We start from the raw sequence: 19,258 nt of genomic DNA on the forward strand, positions 1-19,258 counted from the left end.
TGTGCCATCATCTGCTAGAGTTGAAGGCAAATAGTCGAGATTCCAGCAGGCTGTCTGGAAACATGCCATTGTCAAATGGAGAAGTAGTCATTCTACTGTAATAAGCAGAGGAGAATGTGGGAACTACTACTGACCATTTTAACTCTTTCAGCAATGAAGTAGAAAGTGGGCAGTTTAATAACGTGTTGCCTCTGTACTTACCAGTCTCCCTGTGGCCTGAAAGAGTTAATGCTGTTTTTCAAAAGTATTCAGGATACATCCTCCAGTGAAACAAAATAGAATATTTCATACTTGATGGTTTTAGTAGCATGACATAGAGGAAAGAACAAAGAGAAAAAAAAATTTTTTTTCACCAGCCCAAGCCTAGCACACTTACTGTGTTGAAGCAGAATTTTAAAAGGTCGAATGAAATGATTGTAACACATTATAAATATTTTAGTAAACTGAATGCCTGCTAAGATTAGAAGTATTGTTTTTATTATTTATGATTAAACTTGACAGAGTTAGGCATGAATGCAACTGAAACTGAGTTCAATCTCTCAGCCCCTGTAAGTCATGACTTAAAATAACTCTTTAAAGGTTTTAAGGCTTTTATCTAACATATATTTCTCATCTAAATTGAACTCAGATACACCTATGTGGATTTTTACAATGAAATTAAATCGGATCATACTAAAATGAAGCCCGATCTTACTATCCAGGACTTAGTTGCATGAACATTTCCTAGTATACAAATACTTAAGTTGGTCACTTTAGTGGGGTTGTCTGTCCAGAGAAGTCTGGTCAGCATCATGGTAGCATCTGGAACCTGGTGGCTGAAAAGAGAGTTAACATACAAAGCCAAACAAATTGTTGACCAATCATGGACCTAAAGGCTGGAATAGTGCAGATGAAGTGTTGGTGGTGGTCCTCCATTTTTTAGATAGCTAGTAGGCATATTTTAGTTATATTTCAAAGGGCCTGTAGCTATAATAGTCTTGGTTTTTTTTTTTTTGTTGTTGTTTGTTTGTTTTTTGCCTGAGCCTGAAATCTGATATGCAGGTGGATCCTAATTATTGTCTGGGGAGATGATGTCATGGCTGGGAAAAGGACCAGAAAGCTGGATCAGGGAAGAAAGTATGTGACCAGACTTCCCTTGACAGACGACCCCACCAATGTGCCTTGGACCTCCGCTTCCCCAGAGCCCTTCCCCACTAGGGAAAGACAGAGACAGGCTGGGAGTATAAATCGACCTGTCAACACCCATGTTCAGCGGGGAAGCAATGACTGAAGCCAGACCTTCCACCTTCTGCACCCCATAATGACCCTGGGTCCATACTCCCAGAGGGATAAAGAATAGGAAAGCTATCAGAGGAAGGGATGGTATACGGAGTTCTGGTGGTGGGAATTGTGTGGAGCTGTACCCCTCTTATCCTATGATTTTGTCAATGTTTCCTTTTTATAAATAAAATTTTTTTAAAAAAGCTAGTCACTTGAAAAAAATAAAAAGAAAAACCGCCATATATGTGTTGATGTGCCACATAGACAAGTTATCTTACCTACTCTGGGCCCCACTTTACTTAGGAATAAAATGAAGCTTTTTTTTTTTTCACTATCCCTCTCTCCTTACCCATTGACCTCACAGGGTTGTTCTGAAGGCCGAGGAGACAATGCTGTACCAAAACTTCATGACAGATCATTATAATTGTTTTGAATATTGCAGTGGGATCTCATGGGTACATGTGGAATGAAAAAAAAAACAAACATATCCCTTTGTTTCAGACAAGCAGAATGACGTGGAGATTCCATCACCCACCCAGAAAGACAGGGAGAAAAAGAAAAAGCAACAGCTCATGACACAGATAAGCGGAGTGAAAAAATTGATGCATAGTTCAAGCTTAAACAACACAAGCATCTCTCGCTTTGGAGTCAACACAGAAAACGAAGATCATTTGGCTAAGGTGTGTAAGAGCTCAAAGGGAGGAGGATGGTTTCATGTCGTTCTCATGCCCAAAATGATCTGCTAGAAAACAGTAAGGATTGTTTAGGCTATGTTATTGTTACAATAAGAAGACTCAATGTAGCCCTTCACCTACTGCTGGATGCCTAATTAAAGATATATATATATATATATATATATATATATATATATATATATATATATATATATATATATTTGACAGGACAGAGAGAAATTGAGAGGGGAGGGGAAGATACAGAAGGAGAGAGGAAGATAGACACTTGCAGACTTGATTCACCACCACTTGTGAAGCGACTTCCCAGAAGGTCGGGAGCAGGGGCGGGGGGGAAGGAGGGGGCTCGAACTGGGATCCCTGTATGGGTCCTTGCACTGTGTACCATGTGTGCTTAAACCTGGTGCACTACCACCCAGTCCCCAAAGATTCCTATATATATATATATATATGAGTATTTTTTTTACTCAGGGTTTCTTAACTTCAAATATAGAATCCAGTTGAATGCATGGTGAAAGAATCCAATGAGTGGCCAGTAGGCAGGCAGAATAAAAGTATTCCAAATGATTGTATGCCAGAGAACAATGAGGAAATCTCTATTGATAAGTAGAGGTGAAAGAGAAACAAGAAGAACTGGTACAATGACTTTTGAGTTTAAACCCCAATAATGGAGGAAAACACATAAAGAATTCATATGTTCTGTTGGGCAAGTGACTGGTGAGGTCTTCCTATAAGACTATGAAGTGAATCTTTGTATGAAGGGTTGGTTATCAGTGAGGCCTTCTGAACGATGACATTAAAGGCAATTTAACACTGAGCCACCCCTAGAGGGATTTAATATTCCTTACATCATGCAGTAACTACAAACAAAATAAGTTACTATAAGCAATTAAAAAAAAACATGATAAGTTGAGAACCAGGGAAATAGCACGATGGTTATACAAATATAGGTTCATACCTGAGGCTCTGAGAGCCCAAATTTAATCCCCAGCAGTACCATAACCAGAGCTAAGCAATGCTCTAGTTTGAAAATAGTAATTAATAAAACTTGATATAGTCTGACACTGTCCAAAATTAAAATAATGAGGCATGCTAATAAAAAAAAAAGCTGTCATTATTCCTAAATCTCTGTGATCTTAATTACAGGAACTAGAAGATCTGAATAAATGGGGTCTTAACATCTTCAACGTGGCTGGATATTCACACAATAGACCCCTGACATGCATCATGTATGCCATATTCCAGGTGAGGAAGCAGGGAGAATGTTATTTTTTTCAGGCGGATGACTATTAGCTTTGCTTCAATCCCAGTTGACTTTGCTGACTTGGCTTTTCTTTATTTCTTGACATCCACTTACTTGATTTCTGATCCGTTTTACTCCATAGGAAAGAGACCTCCTTAAGACTTTTAAAATCTCATCAGACACATTTGTTACTTACATGATGACTTTAGAAGACCATTATCATTCTGATGTGGCATACCATAACAGCCTACATGCTGCTGACGTGGCCCAGTCAACACACGTTCTCCTTTCGACACCAGCATTAGATGTGAGTAGTTATGATCTGTCTCCAGGATTACTTATCTTCCTTTAAAAGTTTCAAACAGCGTGCAGAATATATGGAAACAAGTCCTTAGTCGATATGCAGGTTTGGACTGGTTTGTCATTATACATAGCATCTGTCAGTTCAGTTGGATCACTCATAAAATATAGACTTAATTATCAAGCAACCTACAGAATGTGTTGCCTTTTTCCATATCTCTAGTATCTAGAAAATGTCTAATTAGTATTTGATATACAGTGCGTCTTCAACATGTACACACACTGATCTGAACCCAACCCAACCCAGGCACCATGAGAAATCCACAGAAGTATAATTGAAATGTCCTATCTAGTTGCTGTTGGGAATAAGCAAATGAGCTCCTCCTCCCCTAAGAATTCAAAAGACTGATCCCAGGGATTAATAAGATTTTAAAAAGCAGAGAGAAAAAAAAGTAAAAGTAAAGACTAATGCTGAAGCAAAAAAAAAAAAAAAAAAGGACAGATTTCTATCTTGCTAACACCTCAAACATAGCTATGACTCCTTTAATATTCTTAAGACTTGGGCAATACTAGCTTGAAGGATTGTTCTTAGGGGGTGCGGTGAAGACAGATACCTATTTGCATCATGAATGTTCCCTGTGTGTTGAGCGGCATTTGTATTGACCAATTTAAGCAGTAGTGTGCCTAGCAGACTATTGTGTTCTTTGAGCGATGGATACGGATATGGTGGTGAGACACTTCCAGAATGTGCAGGTTCACTACAAAGACTGACCACAGACCACATCCAATCTCACTTTTTCAGGACCTTTATGTCAGGTGATTAGATTGGCTACAGTTTTATTGCTTCCGTCATTCTTTTCTAAAACAAAAGCGATCCAAGAAGGATTGGGAAAGTGAGATGTAGCTGAACTGAGTTGATATTCTACAAAAGTATCAGAGAGGTCCTACACTGGTTTTTAACAGTTTAATGCAGAGTTGTTGACAGGATACCTACTATGTTATCTGGAAGTGACCTTGAGTGCCATTGAGATTAAAAGAAGTCAAAGTTCAGTGTGTCCTTTTAATGAAAGAAGACTTCCAAAATAATAATAATAATAATAATAATACTTCTTCCTTGGAGGAAACTGAGGTGGCATTTGAAAAATCAGAAGAGTTAAGTAATTAGAGACTCCAAGTCAACATTTTCCACATTGGAACAGAGATAGATAGATAGACGGATACACACACAGAGAGAAAGATACCACAACATCAAAGCTTCATGCTATGTAGTAAGAGCCAGGCTTGAACCTGGTTCATGCACATGATAAAGCCAGCACACTATCTAGGTGAGCTATCTTCCCAGCCAAGGAAAGACAGCTTAACTAGAGAGAGGCATGTCAACACGTCACAGCTTATTCCTAGATAATCACTAGGTTTAAATCACTGTACACAAATGTGGCAGCAGACTCCAGTGCTCAGGATGGTTGAACAGCAGTGCATCACGGCTTCAGTTCTTAGCACTGTTGTCAGATGTTGCTCAAAACCAACATTTTACTGGATGAGTACTGGAAAAAAGAGAGGCTATCTGGAGTCTTGTGAAGACCCTATTTATTTAGGAAATAAATTATTGCTAGGCTTTATGAATCTGGAATTTGGACCATTTTCTCTCTGAAGTTTCTCACTTGAAAGCACATGAAAGTTATGTCTCAGAGGAGCCAGTCTGACTTGCTTCTGGACTTGTATGTGCTTGTGTTACATAAGCACCATCCGCCATACCACTCATCCAAGACACAAACACTTCCCACAAACACTGTGCTTCTGCCTTCCCATGCCTCTACCTGCAGACTGGATGAGGACCAGGGGCATTATTAGCCATTCACTCAGGCCCTTCTGAAAATGGATAGAACCTATATTCAAACTGAACCTATATTTTGAAGAGTGAGGGGGTAGATAGCATAATGGTGATGTAAAGAGACTCTCGTGCCTGAAGCTCCAAAGTCCCAGGTTCAGTCCCTTGCACCACTATAAGCTAGAGTTGAGCAGTGCGATTTTGAGATATCATAGAAATCAACAATCCTCCCAACAAGAGTGAAATGAGATACATTCCTGTAAAACTGAATATGGAATCAAAGTATGTATTTCTTCTTCAGGCTGTCTTCACAGATTTGGAAATCCTGGCTGCCATTTTCGCAGCTGCCATTCATGATGTTGATCATCCTGGAGTCTCCAATCAGTTTCTCATCAACACAAGTGAGTACGTCATGACAATAGCCATTTGGGATAATTGTATGATTCACAGCTTCGTTTTTTTTTTTTCTTTTCCTCCCCCGAATGTTTTCATTATGGATAATAAAAAGGGTCATAATGAGGTAGCCTTCCACTCCACTCCAACTGATCAGACCTTGCCTGGATACTGTATCCACTCTAACAACATATATATTTTTTTTAGCTTCATGGAGAACCAGGAAAGGGCCTGAGGTGAGCCATAAAAAGTATTCAGTGGTTGGAAAATATAATATGTGAGCAAAGAGCAACAAATGTGGAATTATCCAGCAAGGACAAGGAAAGACTGAGGATACTCTGATAATGATTTTGGTATGATGCAGGACTCTGTGTAAGAGAACGTCCCACTAGTGTCTCTCTCCTGAGAAAACAAGTCTAAATGTTGGATCTGAGCATAGGAAACTCTAATAGTAATAATAATAATGATGATGATGTCCAAAAAAACATTGTCTGCAGATTATTTTTCAATTGAAGAACAAGAAATCAGTGCACCCCAAACCAGGTCACTCAGATATCCTGTAAATCAAAAGTGATTTTTTTTTTTTTTTTGCCTTCACAGTTATTGCTGGGGCTCAGTGCCGGCACTACGAATCCACTGCTCCTGGAGGCAGTTATTATTATTATTATTAATTATTATTATTATTTAACAGGACAGAGAGAACTTGAGAGAGGAGAGGAAGACAGAAAGGGGCAGACATCTGTAGACCTGCTTCATCGCTCGTGAAGCAACCCCTCTGCAGGTGGAGAGCCTGGGGTTTGAACTGGGATCCTTGCCCAGGTCCTTGCACTTGGTACTGTGTGCTTATAGCCTGGTGTGCTACTGTCTGCCACCTGCCCACCTTTTTGTTTTTTTTTACAAGTAGCTTCGGCAATGCTATAGGACTGTTAATACTGCTAAGATTACTTTAATTTTCTAATACCACAGTGGGATCACCAATATACTCATTCACTGTTCTGGCCTTTCAAAACTGTTAAACTAAGTGAGTAGAGATGCATGTTCACCAGCGTGAATACTAAACATTCTGACCAAGATACATGATTTGCATATGGCTTGGGATTCTAGGGCTGGGCCAGGCCTGAAGGTGGTTAGAGATCCCTCCCCTGCTACAGAGCAACCCGTAACTCAGCCAATGTAGCTGGAAGAGAAGCTGCAGGCCTTTAAATGGCCCTTCCCCTAGATTTTAGGAGCACATTCCAATGATTTATTTGGACATTATTATTATGTATTTTTATTATTACTGGAGTTTTCCATGTTCAGATCAACATTTAGACTTGTTTTCTCAGTGGAGAAGGATTCTAGTGGGCCACTTTCTCTCTCTCTCTCTCTCTTTTTTGCTTCCAGGGTTATTGCTGGAGCTTCGTGCCTGCACTATGAATCCATTGCTCCTGGAGGCTAATTTTTTCCCTTTTGTTGCCCTTGTTTTATCGTTGTTGTGGTTATTATTGTTATTATTGCTGTCGTTGTTGGATAGGACAGAGAGAAATGGAGAGAGGAGAGGAAGACAGAGGGGGAGAGAAAGACAGACACCTGCAGACCTGCTTCACCGCCTGTGAAGTGACTCCCCTGCAATGGGGAGCCAGAGGGGGTTGGAACTGGCATCCTTACGCCGGTCTATATGAGCTTAACCACTGTACTACCGCCTGACCCCCGTGGGCCACTCTCTTACACAGAGTCCTGCATAATACCAAAATCATTACCACTTGTCTGTTTGGGTTATATTAGTCAGCGTAAGGTGGTGTTCTGAATTAGTCTATGGATAAATCAGCTACACACACACACACACACCTATCTGTTACAGCCACCTACAGTGTGTGTGTGTGTGCGTGTGCGTGTGCATGTGTGTGTGTGTGTGTAACTGGAACCTTGCACATGTTCAAAATTTTACTGTCTGGCCAGTTTTTTCTCATTTTAGAGGTAGAGTGAGATAGAGCTAGTGAGAGGAAGAGACATCCCCTCACAGAAGCTTCTTCTGTTGCCATAAAGTTTGCTTTATGGGTGGAGTCAGAGCCCTAACCTACATCACTCGCATGGCTATGCAGGTATCCTACCAGTTAGACTCTCTCTCTGACCCCACCGACTGTCTATAAAGCCAGCTGTCACATCTTTGCCTTTGATCACAAGCTGGATGTGACGCAGGTACTGAAATGACTATGTTTTTCACCACCTTTTCGGAGAATGTTTCTCAAAACACACAGCTAAGCTACGGTAGGGAAGTAACAATACGTGCCGTGCAGTTAGTAGCAAAATGCCATCACTTAGCTGTTTTCTTCATTGGGAGGCATGTGCCTTCACAGGTTTAATGACCATATTCTCAAATGCAATTTAGGACTCTGCTTAACCAAAAAGCTCTGTACTTCTTCTGTATGGAAGGCAGTCTGGAAATTGTGGATTAGTACATCCAGATGCTACAGTTTCTGGTGACTACAGCCAGATGGTTAAGAATTTGACATCAGGTCTGTTCTACAAAAGCACTTCTCTCTCTCTTTCTTTCTTTCTTTCTCCCTCCCTCCCTCCCTTTTCCTCTCCCTCCCTTTCCCTCTTGGTATTCTTCTTCCTCCCTCTCTCTTTCTCTCCCTCTCCCTCCTCTCTCTTTTTCCCTCTTCCTCCTCTCTCCCTCTCTTTCCCTCCCTTTACCCCTCCCCCTCCCTTTCTCTCCCTCTTTCTCCTCTCTTCTCTCTCCCTCTCTTTCCTCTTTCCTCTCTTCTCTCTCTCTCCCACTCTCCCTTTCCCTCCTTTCTCTCCCTTCCCTTCCCCTCCCCCTCGCTCTTTCTCTCCCTCTTTCTCCTCTCTTCTCTCTCTCACTCTCCCTCTCTCTTCTCTCTCTCTCTCTCCCTCTCCCTTTCTCCTCTCTTCTTTCTCTCTCCCTCTCCCTCTCTCCTTCTCTCTCTCTCTCTCTTCTCTTCTCCTCTCTCTCTCTCACTGTATTTATTAAAAACTTTCAAAGACATTATGTGGAGAAAACAAAATTTTGCATTTGCAATATTTATCTCTCTCAAAAGTCCAAGCCTTACAATTTACAGAGCTGAGAGCATATAAAGAAATAGCTACAGAGTGAAAATCTTAATCTGTTTGATAAAGTTGATTGGCATGGTCAGTTCTCTTCTGAAGCACAATATAGATGATGACCTAAAGGAAATTACAAACTGAAGTACAAATAGGGTTTAGCTGCTTGGAGATGTTCTTATCAAATGTCATAGTAGTCTTCTTCATCTGAACTAAAAAAGAAAAGGGATTTTACAAAACTATAATATTTAATCAGAGGAAAAGATTATGCATTAATATATCTACTAGAAATGGTATTTCGCTTAACAATGGATGGATCCCCTTTGCAGAGAGAAATTGTCTCAGGAGGAAATGACATGTGTATCCCGGAGACATCTAGAGAGAACTAGACCTGATTTCCTGTGGAGATAATGCAGATATTTGAATTGGATCCTCCTTTTAATGAATCCTTGTCGTTTTTTTCTTATTTACTAGATTCAGAACTTGCTTTGATGTATAATGATGAATCTGTGCTGGAGAACCATCATCTCGCAGTAGGTTTCAAACTGCTTCAAGAAGAGCACTGTGACATCTTTCAGAATCTCACCAAAAAGCAGCGTCAGACGCTCAGGAAAATGGTGATCGACATGGTAAGAGTTCAGCCTCTCTAGGTGTCGTACCTTTATCTTGCTGGGAGGAGAAATCTTATACCTGGAATAACCTGAGTTTACTTGAGGATTTTTGTTCTCTCTTCCCCCTCCCCCAAGGTGTTAGCAACTGATATGTCCAAACACATGAGCCTCTTGGCAGATTTGAAGACCATGGTTGAGACGAAGAAAGTTACAAGTTCAGGTGTTCTTCTCTTGGACAATTATACTGATCGCATACAGGTACTTGATGAAAGCCTCTGATCTGACATTAAACCAAACCAAACAATTCAAAAGTTGAAAACAAATTCAAGCTCAGTTGCTTGTCCTAGATTCCTTCAGAATTTGGGGGGCTTATTTTGAAAAGCAAGCTAAGGAAAAATGGGGCATTCAGATCTTCTAATTTATGAAGAAAAACATGACCCAATTTATTGAGATGCTTAGTTCTAAAAATAAAGGGCAAAATCTATTTGTCATAAGGGATACGTGACTACCAGTTCCAGAGCTTATGATTTGAATGTTTGGATATTAGTCCCACTGACTTCAAGCTTGTTAGGTCTGTTTTGGTTATACAAACTGCAGTCATCTGATTGCTTCTTTCCACAAGTGGAAAATATGAAGGCATCTACTTTGAGTAATTCTTTGCATTTTTTTTTCCAAAGTGAGAAAAGGAAATGATGGCAACATCTGACCTCTAATGTCCTTTCCAATTTTTTTAATCCAGTGATTATCTATCTAAGAAGACACACATTTTCCCTTGTGGGCCTCTTTTAATGTTAACGAGCCAACTCTGGCCAGCACCATTGTAATATTGCCTTTTGAGGACACCATTAGTATCATAATACAACTAAAATGTTCTTGGGTTAGGTATCAGAAGTTCTAGTACAGGAAGGTTGAGAGGTTCTGGTAGTCCTTACACCTAATGTCACTGAATTTTTTAAACCTGATGATTTCAGGTCCTTCGAAATATGGTGCATTGTGCAGACCTGAGCAATCCCACCAAATCTTTGGAATTGTATCGACAATGGACAGACCGTATCATGGAAGAATTTTTCCAGCAAGGAGACAAAGAACGGGAGAGGGGAATGGAGATCAGTCCAATGTGTGATAAGCACACAGCATCTGTGGAAAAATCCCAGGTATCTAGTGTGAAGTTTTCAAAGATTTTTTTATAGAACTGAAGGATTACATCAAGGTTCCTGTTTAACAGAATGTGAAATAATAAGAGACAACTTCCCATATAGCTCTATTCTACTCATGACTCCACTGCCTTTCTCATTACACTCAATTTCACAGGGTGGAGATAAAGCAGTCAGCAGAAGCCCATCCGGAAATTAGATTGTGTAGCACCGGGCATTTTGGACAGACGGCAATGATCTTAGCAAACCCACCTGACTAGAATGCACACTGCTAGCTCCACAATCTCATCTCTTCAGGCTCCCGTGAGATTTGTCTTTCTCTGGAATGCCTACTTTCAACCATACTTGGTGATCCGTACTTCTGCTCTCTCTCCATAAGCAAATATATGGCCACCATTCCCAGAGCTAGTGACTCTCACTCCCACGTGTGATCACATAGGTGTAGCCCTGTCCTCTGTCCTCTTCCAAGGTTACATCTACCCCTCCCAGAAGCTGGGACTCCTAACATTCTCAAGGTAGACTGATTTTTTTTTTTCAAGATAAGAAATGACCTGATTCAGGTGGTTATGGGTGAGACTGAGTCTAATGTCTGTCCGTGGTCTGAGTCAGAAAACCACTCAAGTTCCAACACATGAGCTCTAATAAACATTACTAAATGTCCACTAATAAAGCCTTTAACAGTCCCAGGATCTAGGAAATAATCAATGACTGCACTGTTCAGCTGATTCACAATTCCCCACTGCTTTTTTTTTTTGTCATGTCCCTGGAAAACACCTTGCAAATAATCTCTGAAATCTGTTAAACACACTTAGAGAAGTGAGAGGGGGCAAAGGAGTAGGTGGGAACTAGAGGAGCATCTCAATCAAACATAATCAATTTCTCATAAGCAATGTAGAACAGAGTGATCCAGACATTGGTGTGAATTCTTTTTGTTAAGGGTAAGGAATCATCAGAGAAAGGACAGCTAGATAGATAGAGATGACATATAGATAGATAGATAGATAGACAGACAGACAGACAGACAGATAGGGGAATGCTACCTCTGACTAAGGTTCTTTGATGTGGTACAACTTTGATGTATTACATGACTGTCCAAAATCCATAATGTCAACAAGGAAAAGTATCTGGTGCTGGGAAAAATGTAGCTAGATAAATGTAGCCTCCTGGGTGCAGATAAGTCACCCTTGCTCATCTTTCACTGAATCTGGACCTAGACTCTCTCCAGCAACACAGACCATGACAGGGGAATTCCATTCCCTCATTCAACTGGTGCCTATTCTTTCTTTCAACCTGCCCCCACCCCCCATGCTTCCTGTTTGTTCTACAATGGAGAGGTCAGAATAAGGCCACACAGCCAGCTCAGGCAGGATGCTTAGACACTGTGTAAACCATAACAGAGACCAGAGCCTCATACTCGTTCACAGGAACACTCGCAAAGGAACTGCTTAATTGTTTTTATTTTCCCTTCTTTCTCCTGATGGAAATGACGATGTGCTCTATGGGTCTAAAACAATTGTAGACGTGTCCACAGAGGGGTTATTTGTTTGCTTAAGAACTTGAAGGATATTCAAGTGTTTGACTAAACTCATCTGCTAACCACAAGCATCCCACAGAACTTGAGAAATTTCACATTAGTCAGGGGGCAGGCTCCTCTACAGTTTGGAATGGTGGAGTAGCTTTATATTATCAAGAAAAGAATGGTGAATCAGAATCAGTTAGACCAACAGCTTCCTTCTGCAGAGAATGACTCACAGAATCCAAGTAGTGGCAAAGTCATTCCCAGCTAGGGTTGCATCCAGAACTTCTGTCTGGCACACAAGTTAGGAAAAGTATCAGTTAGAATGAGACTAATGCAGGCTTTGGAATCTGACTAAGCTGGGACTGAGTCCCCGGCTCTGCCATGGACTGATTCTCAAATATCTGACAAGATATTTCATCTTACTGAGCCTTTTATTTTTATTTGTATTTTTTTTGCCTCCAAGGTTATTGCTGGGACTAGACGCCTGCACTATGAATCCACTGCTCCTGGAGGCTAATTTTTTTCCCTTTTGTTGCCCCTATTACTTATCGCTGTTGTTATTGTTGTTATTGCTGTCATTGTTGTTGGATAGGATAGAGAGGAACAGAGGAGGAGGAGATAGAGAGGGGGAGAAAAAGACACCTGCAGACCTGTTTCACCACTTGTAAAGTGACCCCCGCAGGTGGGGAGATGGGCTTGAACCAGGATCCTTACACTGGTCCTTGCTCTTTTTTTTTTAACCCACTGCACTACTGCCCATTCCACTTTACTGAGTCTTAATATCTTCGTTTGCATAATTGTGGATACTACTACTGCTAAATTTGTGGGAATCAGAACAAAGGAGCTTTTATTGCGTCTAGTGTGGAATCTACCATAGTCATAGAATCCATTCTCCTGTGACTTGTTGCTCTTTCTTTGCATGGAAGTCACATGAGCTTCTTTGGCTTATAAAGGATTCATGTTAACAACCGATGTGTGACTTTATTTTTTTTCTCCAGGTTGGTTTCATTGACTACATTGTCCATCCACTATGGGAAACCTGGGCTGACTTGGTGCAGCCTGATGCCCAGGACATTTTGGATACGTTAGAAGACAACAGGAACTGGTATCAGAGCATGATACCCCAGAGTCCCTCCCCACCATTGGATGAGCAGAGCAGAGACTGCCAGGGTCTCATGGAGAAATTTCAATTTGAATTGACCCTTGAAGAGGAAGATTCTGAAGGACCTGAAAAAGAGGGAGAGAGACACAGCTATTTCAGCAGCACAAAGATGCTTTGTGTGATTGATCCAGAACACAGGGATTCACCGGGAAAGACTGATGGAGATGTTGCAACAGAAGGCAAGTCTCCAACGGATACTTAATCACCCACTCCATGTGGAGATGAACATTCCACCTTTGACGAGCATGCCGGCTATATGGTAGGGCCAACCCACCGTGAGAGGCCGAGGCCTGCATGGGACAAGGGCCATGTGGCCTTTCCAGTTACTTGAGTGTGGAGCCAGAATGTAAGACCATGAAGCAAATAGCTCAGGAAATACCACCGTTGACTTGCCTTGCTGGCCAGCTTGGTGGAGAGCTGAGCTCAATGTGGTACTCGAAGCTAGATTCAGATCATGACCAAATGGCTTGAACACAGAAGACACAAAACTGAGAGATTTTTCTGCACTAAGTTTGGGGGCTCTGTCCCCTCTAGTGACTGAAGGAACGGACTAATAACTTCATTTAAAAATCTGCTCACTTTGTCCCTTTGTCTGCCAACCTGTGTGCCTTTTTTGTAAAACATTTTCATGTCTTTAAGATGCCTGTTGAATATGTATTTAGTAGCAACTTATACACAAGTAAGCATTCAAAAGTTGGCATAAACTTTTTTGACACTTTCTGCAAAAAAAAAAGAAAGAAAGAAAGATGGAAGGAAGGAAAGAAGGGAGGAAAGAAAGAGAAAGGAAGGAAGGAAGGAAGGAAGGAAGGAAGGAAGGAAGGAAGGAAGGAAATGGTCTTCCTTCTTTCTTGGGCAATATCTTTTCACTTTACTACAGTTACTTTTGCAAAGAGAAAGAATATACTTCTAACCACATTCTGTTTTCTTCCTGCACTGTCCCATTCAACTCCACAGTTGTCCTTGTGACTTAACTTCTTGCCCATTTTGGACAGAATGTGTTTTCCTTAAGTGTCGCCCTGTTATGCTGTTAACAGAATAAAGGTGAACAAGCTGAGGAGTAAATGAAGACAGTCGTGTAGGTCACAGTAACAGTGTGTAAAAAAAATTCAGCCTAAGGAGGCTTTGTGTCCCCCTGTGTCCTGAGCCCACTGGCAACAGGCACCAAGTTGCACGACCCCCATCTTGCGCCCCCAACTCTTTTACTCCTTAACCCAGCCAAACTGTCTTCAATTTAACGCTGCTACCCTTCTCTTGCACTGCCTTCCACGCTAACATCCGTTTCTGTTTAGAACTTTGTATTTATTACTTACTGTACATAGTGTAATGTTTTGTAAGTTATTAATTTATACATCTAACATTGCCTGTCAACGGTGGTGTTAAATTTGTGTAGAAAACTCTGCCTAAGAGTTGCGACTTTTCTTGTACCTTTTTTTTGTATTGTGTGTTCTATAACCTGAAGATCACTTGAGACAACCCGCTTGCTTGCTAGTGAGGACATCGGTGGTCTTTTATTCTGAGTCTGCCCTTTTCTCTGCCTGAGTCTCTAATCATGCTCAACCCCTTTATGAGTCTGTTTTGGAAACAGGATTCTCACATTAGATACTGAAATGGTTTATACTGAGCTTTTACTTGTGGATAATTTGTTAGGGGGAGGGGAGCCCTGGGATACAGTTTCGACCTAGATTCTATCCAAATCTATGTACGTTGAGTTGGGCTAATACTGGGTTCTATGATCATTGTGGTTTCTATTTAAGAAGAAGAAGAAAAAAAAGACACTACATTTTCTTACAGATGGCTCTTCTGAGTGTCCCCAGACTACTGACTTTGCAAAGAAAGCCGCCTGCCTGCCATGAAGCAGGAATATCATGTTCCCTTAATTATAAAAGCAAACAATAAAACAATGTGAATTTCATAATACAATGTGAACTGATGTCGTAAGTTAAGCAAATGTGAAGCTTCTGATAACACTCATTAGACCTCTTCCTGACTCCAGTCTCAGTTTGTAAACGATATTTCATGCTTTCAGTTCATTCAGCATTGTGACTCAACAGGTAAAGAAATGACACGCACGTGCATGACCAGTGGGTTTGTGTGTCTCTGAACACTGCATTTCTTCAGGTGGAGATTTGATTGTTTTGAAAGTTTCTCACAATGTATGTTAATGTATTATTATTATTATTATATATTGTGTTCAAATGCATTCTTAAGAAACTTTTATATGAGGTGAATAAATGAAAGCATGATTAGATCAGAGTGTATGTCCAATTATTTCATGGTTACTTCTCATGTATTAACAGCTGATCTTGTAAAGTCATGGGCCTCTTGGAACATACCTAAAATAGATCTACTCACTTTTTTTTTTCCAAAATGAAGACCCCCAAATCTCATCTGCTATAATTCTTGCCTTTAGGTTTCTGATTATTTAACAATTTGTTCTACTTTATATCAATGCTTTTTTTCAGCCAACCAAGTTGCAGATGCTACCATGACACCTGGTAGCATCTGACTTCCCTGGGCAAACAACCCCACCAATGTGTCCTGGAACCCTGCTTCCCCAGAGCCCTTCCAAACTAGGGAAAGAGAAAGGCAGGCTGGGAGTGTGGGTGGACCAGCCAACGAACATGTTCAGTGGGAAAACAATTCTATAAACCAGACCTTCTACCTTCTGCACCCCATAATGGTCCTGGGTCCATGCTCCCAGGGAAATAAAGAATAGGAAAGCTTCCAAGGGAGGAAAGGGGATACGGAGTTCTGGTGGTGGGAATTGTGTGGAGTTGTACCCTTCTTATGCTTCTTCTTCTCTAGTGTTTGCCCTTCTTCCGTAGCCAGTCAACAGCATCAGGTTGAAAGCTGTCAGGAGCTGCTTGTTGCTGGCTTTGAAAGTGACTGGGATCCATGTGGATTCAGTCGGCTAGGAAGGATCGTCAGTTTCCCCAATGAATGGGTACTCATGGGATGCACCACGAGAAGGTCGATCCAATGCAACCCTGCTATGGTGGTGTCAATATTTCCATTTTATAAATGATTTTTTTTAAAAAAGCTGATCTTGGGGGCTGGGCAGTAGCACAGTGAGTTAAGCACACATCGTTTGAAGCACAAAGACCAGTGTAAGGATCCCTGTTCGAGTCCCCTGCTCTTTACCTATGGGGGGGTGGGGAGGGTCGCTTCTCAAGTGGTGAAGCAGGTCTGCAGGTGTCTGTCTTTCTCTCCCTATCTCTGTCTTTCCCTCCTCACTCAATTTCTCTCTGTCCTATCCAACAATAACAACAGCAACAACAAGAAAATAACAACAACAATAGCAACAAGGGCAACAAAATGGAAAAAATGGCCTCCAGGAGCAGTGGATTTGTAGCACAGGCACTGAGCCCCAGTGACAAGGCCGACATGGTGGGTCACTCAGCAGAACACACACATTATCTTGGGCAAGGATCTAGGTTCAACTCCCCAGTCCCCACCTGCAGCCAGAAATTTTAGTACTGTAAGTGTCTCTTCTCTACAAAAGAAGAAGAGTATATCTGACACCTGTGTATGGGATACATTCATAATTTGGGAATGATGGAGATTGGTAGACACTGAGCTCCAGCATTAACCCTGGTGGCAACAGGAAGAAAGGAAAGAAAGAAAAGAAAGAAAGAAAGAAAGAAAGAAAGAAAGGAAGGAAGAAATGACGAAAGGAAGAAAGAAAGGGAAGAAAAGAAGGGGGAAAGAAAAGAGAAAAAAGAGAAATAAAGAAGAAACTGATCTTTTTTTCTCTTCTCTCAAACCATACCACACAAAGATCACCACAAACTTTGTATCAACATCACAACTGACATTTCAGAATCTTGTGTTCCAAAAGTCCCCTAGTTTAGAACGTTTCACATAGCAATGGTTTGCCTAGCTCAGTGGTGCAAGAAGAGAAGTAGTGAAGGAAAAGAAAAGAAAAACGAAACAAACAGGAAAACCCACTTGAAGAATCTGAAGTTTATCTATTTGATTTTAGAAAGTGTGGAGGGAAATCTCCAGCTCGGCTGGGTCTCCTAGAAAAGTCAATCATAGAATCACAGAGCATTAGCTTAATGCAGTCAGTTTCTCTCATCAGTTAAATCAAGGATAAGGAATCTGAGACTCTAAGAGATATCTCAAAGCACAGGCTATGGAGCCTTGGTTAATTTCAGTCATCCATGGACCTTTTGTTAATAATATCCATATGCTTTTATTTCTGGAGTAAATGATTAATATCATAATCAAAATAACTTTAGTGCTTTGTTAAAATCAAGAAGTCAAGGAGCCGGGTGGTGACACATCTGGTTGAGCGTACATGTTACAGTGCTCAAGGACCCGGGTTCAAGCCCCCGGTCCCCACATACAAGATGAAAGCTTTGCAAGTGGTGAAGCAGGGCTGCAGGTGTCTCTCTCTTTCTTTTCCTATCAGCCCCTTCCCTCTCAATTTCTGGCTGTCTCTATCCAGTAAATAAATAAAGATTAAAAAAATTGAATATTTATTTCCTTTTGTCACCCTTGTTGTTTTATTATTGTAGTTATTATTGATGTTGTTGTTGTTGGTAGGACAGAGAGAAATGGAGAGAGGAGGAGGAGACAGAGGGGGGAGAGAAAGATAGACACCTGCAGACCTGCTTCACCGTCTGTGAAGTGACTCCCCTGCAGGTGGGGAGCTGGGGGCTTGAACCGGGATCCTTACCGGTCCTTGCGCTTTGCACCACCTTCGCTTAACCCGCTTCACTACCGCCGGACTCCCAAGGCAAAAATTTAAAAAATCGAGAAGTCAGCTAAAATAAACACAGACACACACGCACGCGCATGCACACACACAATTTTACCTTAAAAATGTGTGCTTGAGAGTAGGGGTGATGGCAAGGCGAGTAAGAATCAGTACATGGCTCATATGCTTTGTGATCTGTAAGACAGTCTGGCCTAGAAGAACTCCACTCAATAAACCAAAATTTCAGTGATTTCTTTTTATAATGACAACTGAATAAAAGCAAACACTGTAGCAACACAACATAACACCCAGAGCCTTATTGATTGGTTGCAGAGCTAATAATGTCCGTCATGTGTAAATTGATTAGAGTGATCACAGGTATTACTTCAATAACATCTCGTGCTTTCACTACTTACAAATATTTGCAATTCTTTTCTTACACTATAGAAAAGCGGTTCTTATCCCTTGCAGACAAATGCACATCACCCGCCAAAAAAAAAAATGTATTTTTAGATATCGGTATTTGGGCTCCAGTCTCACCTCCACATTTCTGTCTGAATAGGCCCTCAGATGTTTTTCATTCTGTGCATCAGATTTTTTAAATGGTTTTAAATTATTAATTTATTAATTTATTTTTAGTGGCTAGAACAGAGAGGAATTATAAATAGATAGGGGGAGAAAGGGAGAGAGAAAGAGAAACACTTGCAGCTCTGTTAAGTTCCTCTGCCTGGCCCCACCCACCCCGCATGTGAGGATTAGAACATATTGTGTATTGTGTAAGTACTTGAATGCAGGTACTTACACAATATGCGCTCAGTCAGATGTGCCGCAGCCCTGCACCTGGAGATGAGATTGTAAAAATTCTCCAGAGGCAAATCATTGTCATCTGTGCAGAGAACTCCTGCTCCATAACAGAAACAAACTCGAAACTAAGAGATTTTTCTATGTGGGATACAGTAGCAAAATGTCACATTGTGAGCAATTTGGAAACAACAGAAATTCATTTCTCACTGTTCTGGAGACTGGGAAGTCCAAGATTTAAGTAGCAACGTGGTCACATTTGAGTGAGGAGCATTTCTTTGTTGATAGCAGGTGGCTTGCATCTTCACATGATAGAAGGAGTTTCTATTGACCTTCCTCTTTTTTATATATAAATTTTTAATTATGTTTATTTCTTTATTTGATAGAGACTGCCAGAAGTCGATAAGGAAGCTGATGACAGGGAGAGAGATACCTGCAACATTGCTTCATCACTTACAAAGCTTTCCCCATTCAGGTGGGGATGGGGTGGGGCTCGAACCCTTGTCCTTGCACATTGTAACGTGCACACAACCAGGTGCACCACCACC

The 19,258-nt window shown here is 41.0% G+C and overlaps 1 protein-coding gene across 7 annotated transcripts in view; it reads left to right on the forward strand.

Moving 5' to 3' along the window:
- PDE4B (phosphodiesterase 4B) overlaps positions 1 to 15,455 on the forward strand; it is a 651,743-nt gene extending 636,288 nt beyond the window's left edge. For all 7 annotated transcript variants that reach the window (XM_060206363.1, XM_007528234.3, XM_060206364.1 and 4 more), the window contains 8 exons: positions 1,762 to 1,940; positions 3,099 to 3,197; positions 3,338 to 3,502; positions 5,625 to 5,724; positions 9,236 to 9,390; positions 9,508 to 9,630; positions 10,344 to 10,526; positions 13,044 to 15,455. In XM_060206363.1, coding sequence (XP_060062346.1) covers positions 1,762 to 1,940; positions 3,099 to 3,197; positions 3,338 to 3,502; positions 5,625 to 5,724; positions 9,236 to 9,390; positions 9,508 to 9,630; positions 10,344 to 10,526; positions 13,044 to 13,409 — 1,370 coding nt within the window. In that variant the 3' untranslated portion in view covers positions 13,410 to 15,455. The remainder of the gene's footprint in view (positions 1 to 1,761; positions 1,941 to 3,098; positions 3,198 to 3,337; positions 3,503 to 5,624; positions 5,725 to 9,235; positions 9,391 to 9,507; positions 9,631 to 10,343; positions 10,527 to 13,043) is intronic.
- Positions 15,456 to 19,258: the final 3,803 nt, after the last annotated feature.

The sequence above is a fragment of the Erinaceus europaeus genome, chromosome 13 (genome assembly GCF_950295315.1).
Source record: "Erinaceus europaeus chromosome 13, mEriEur2.1, whole genome shotgun sequence".
Taxonomy (NCBI): domain Eukaryota; kingdom Metazoa; phylum Chordata; class Mammalia; order Eulipotyphla; family Erinaceidae; genus Erinaceus; species Erinaceus europaeus.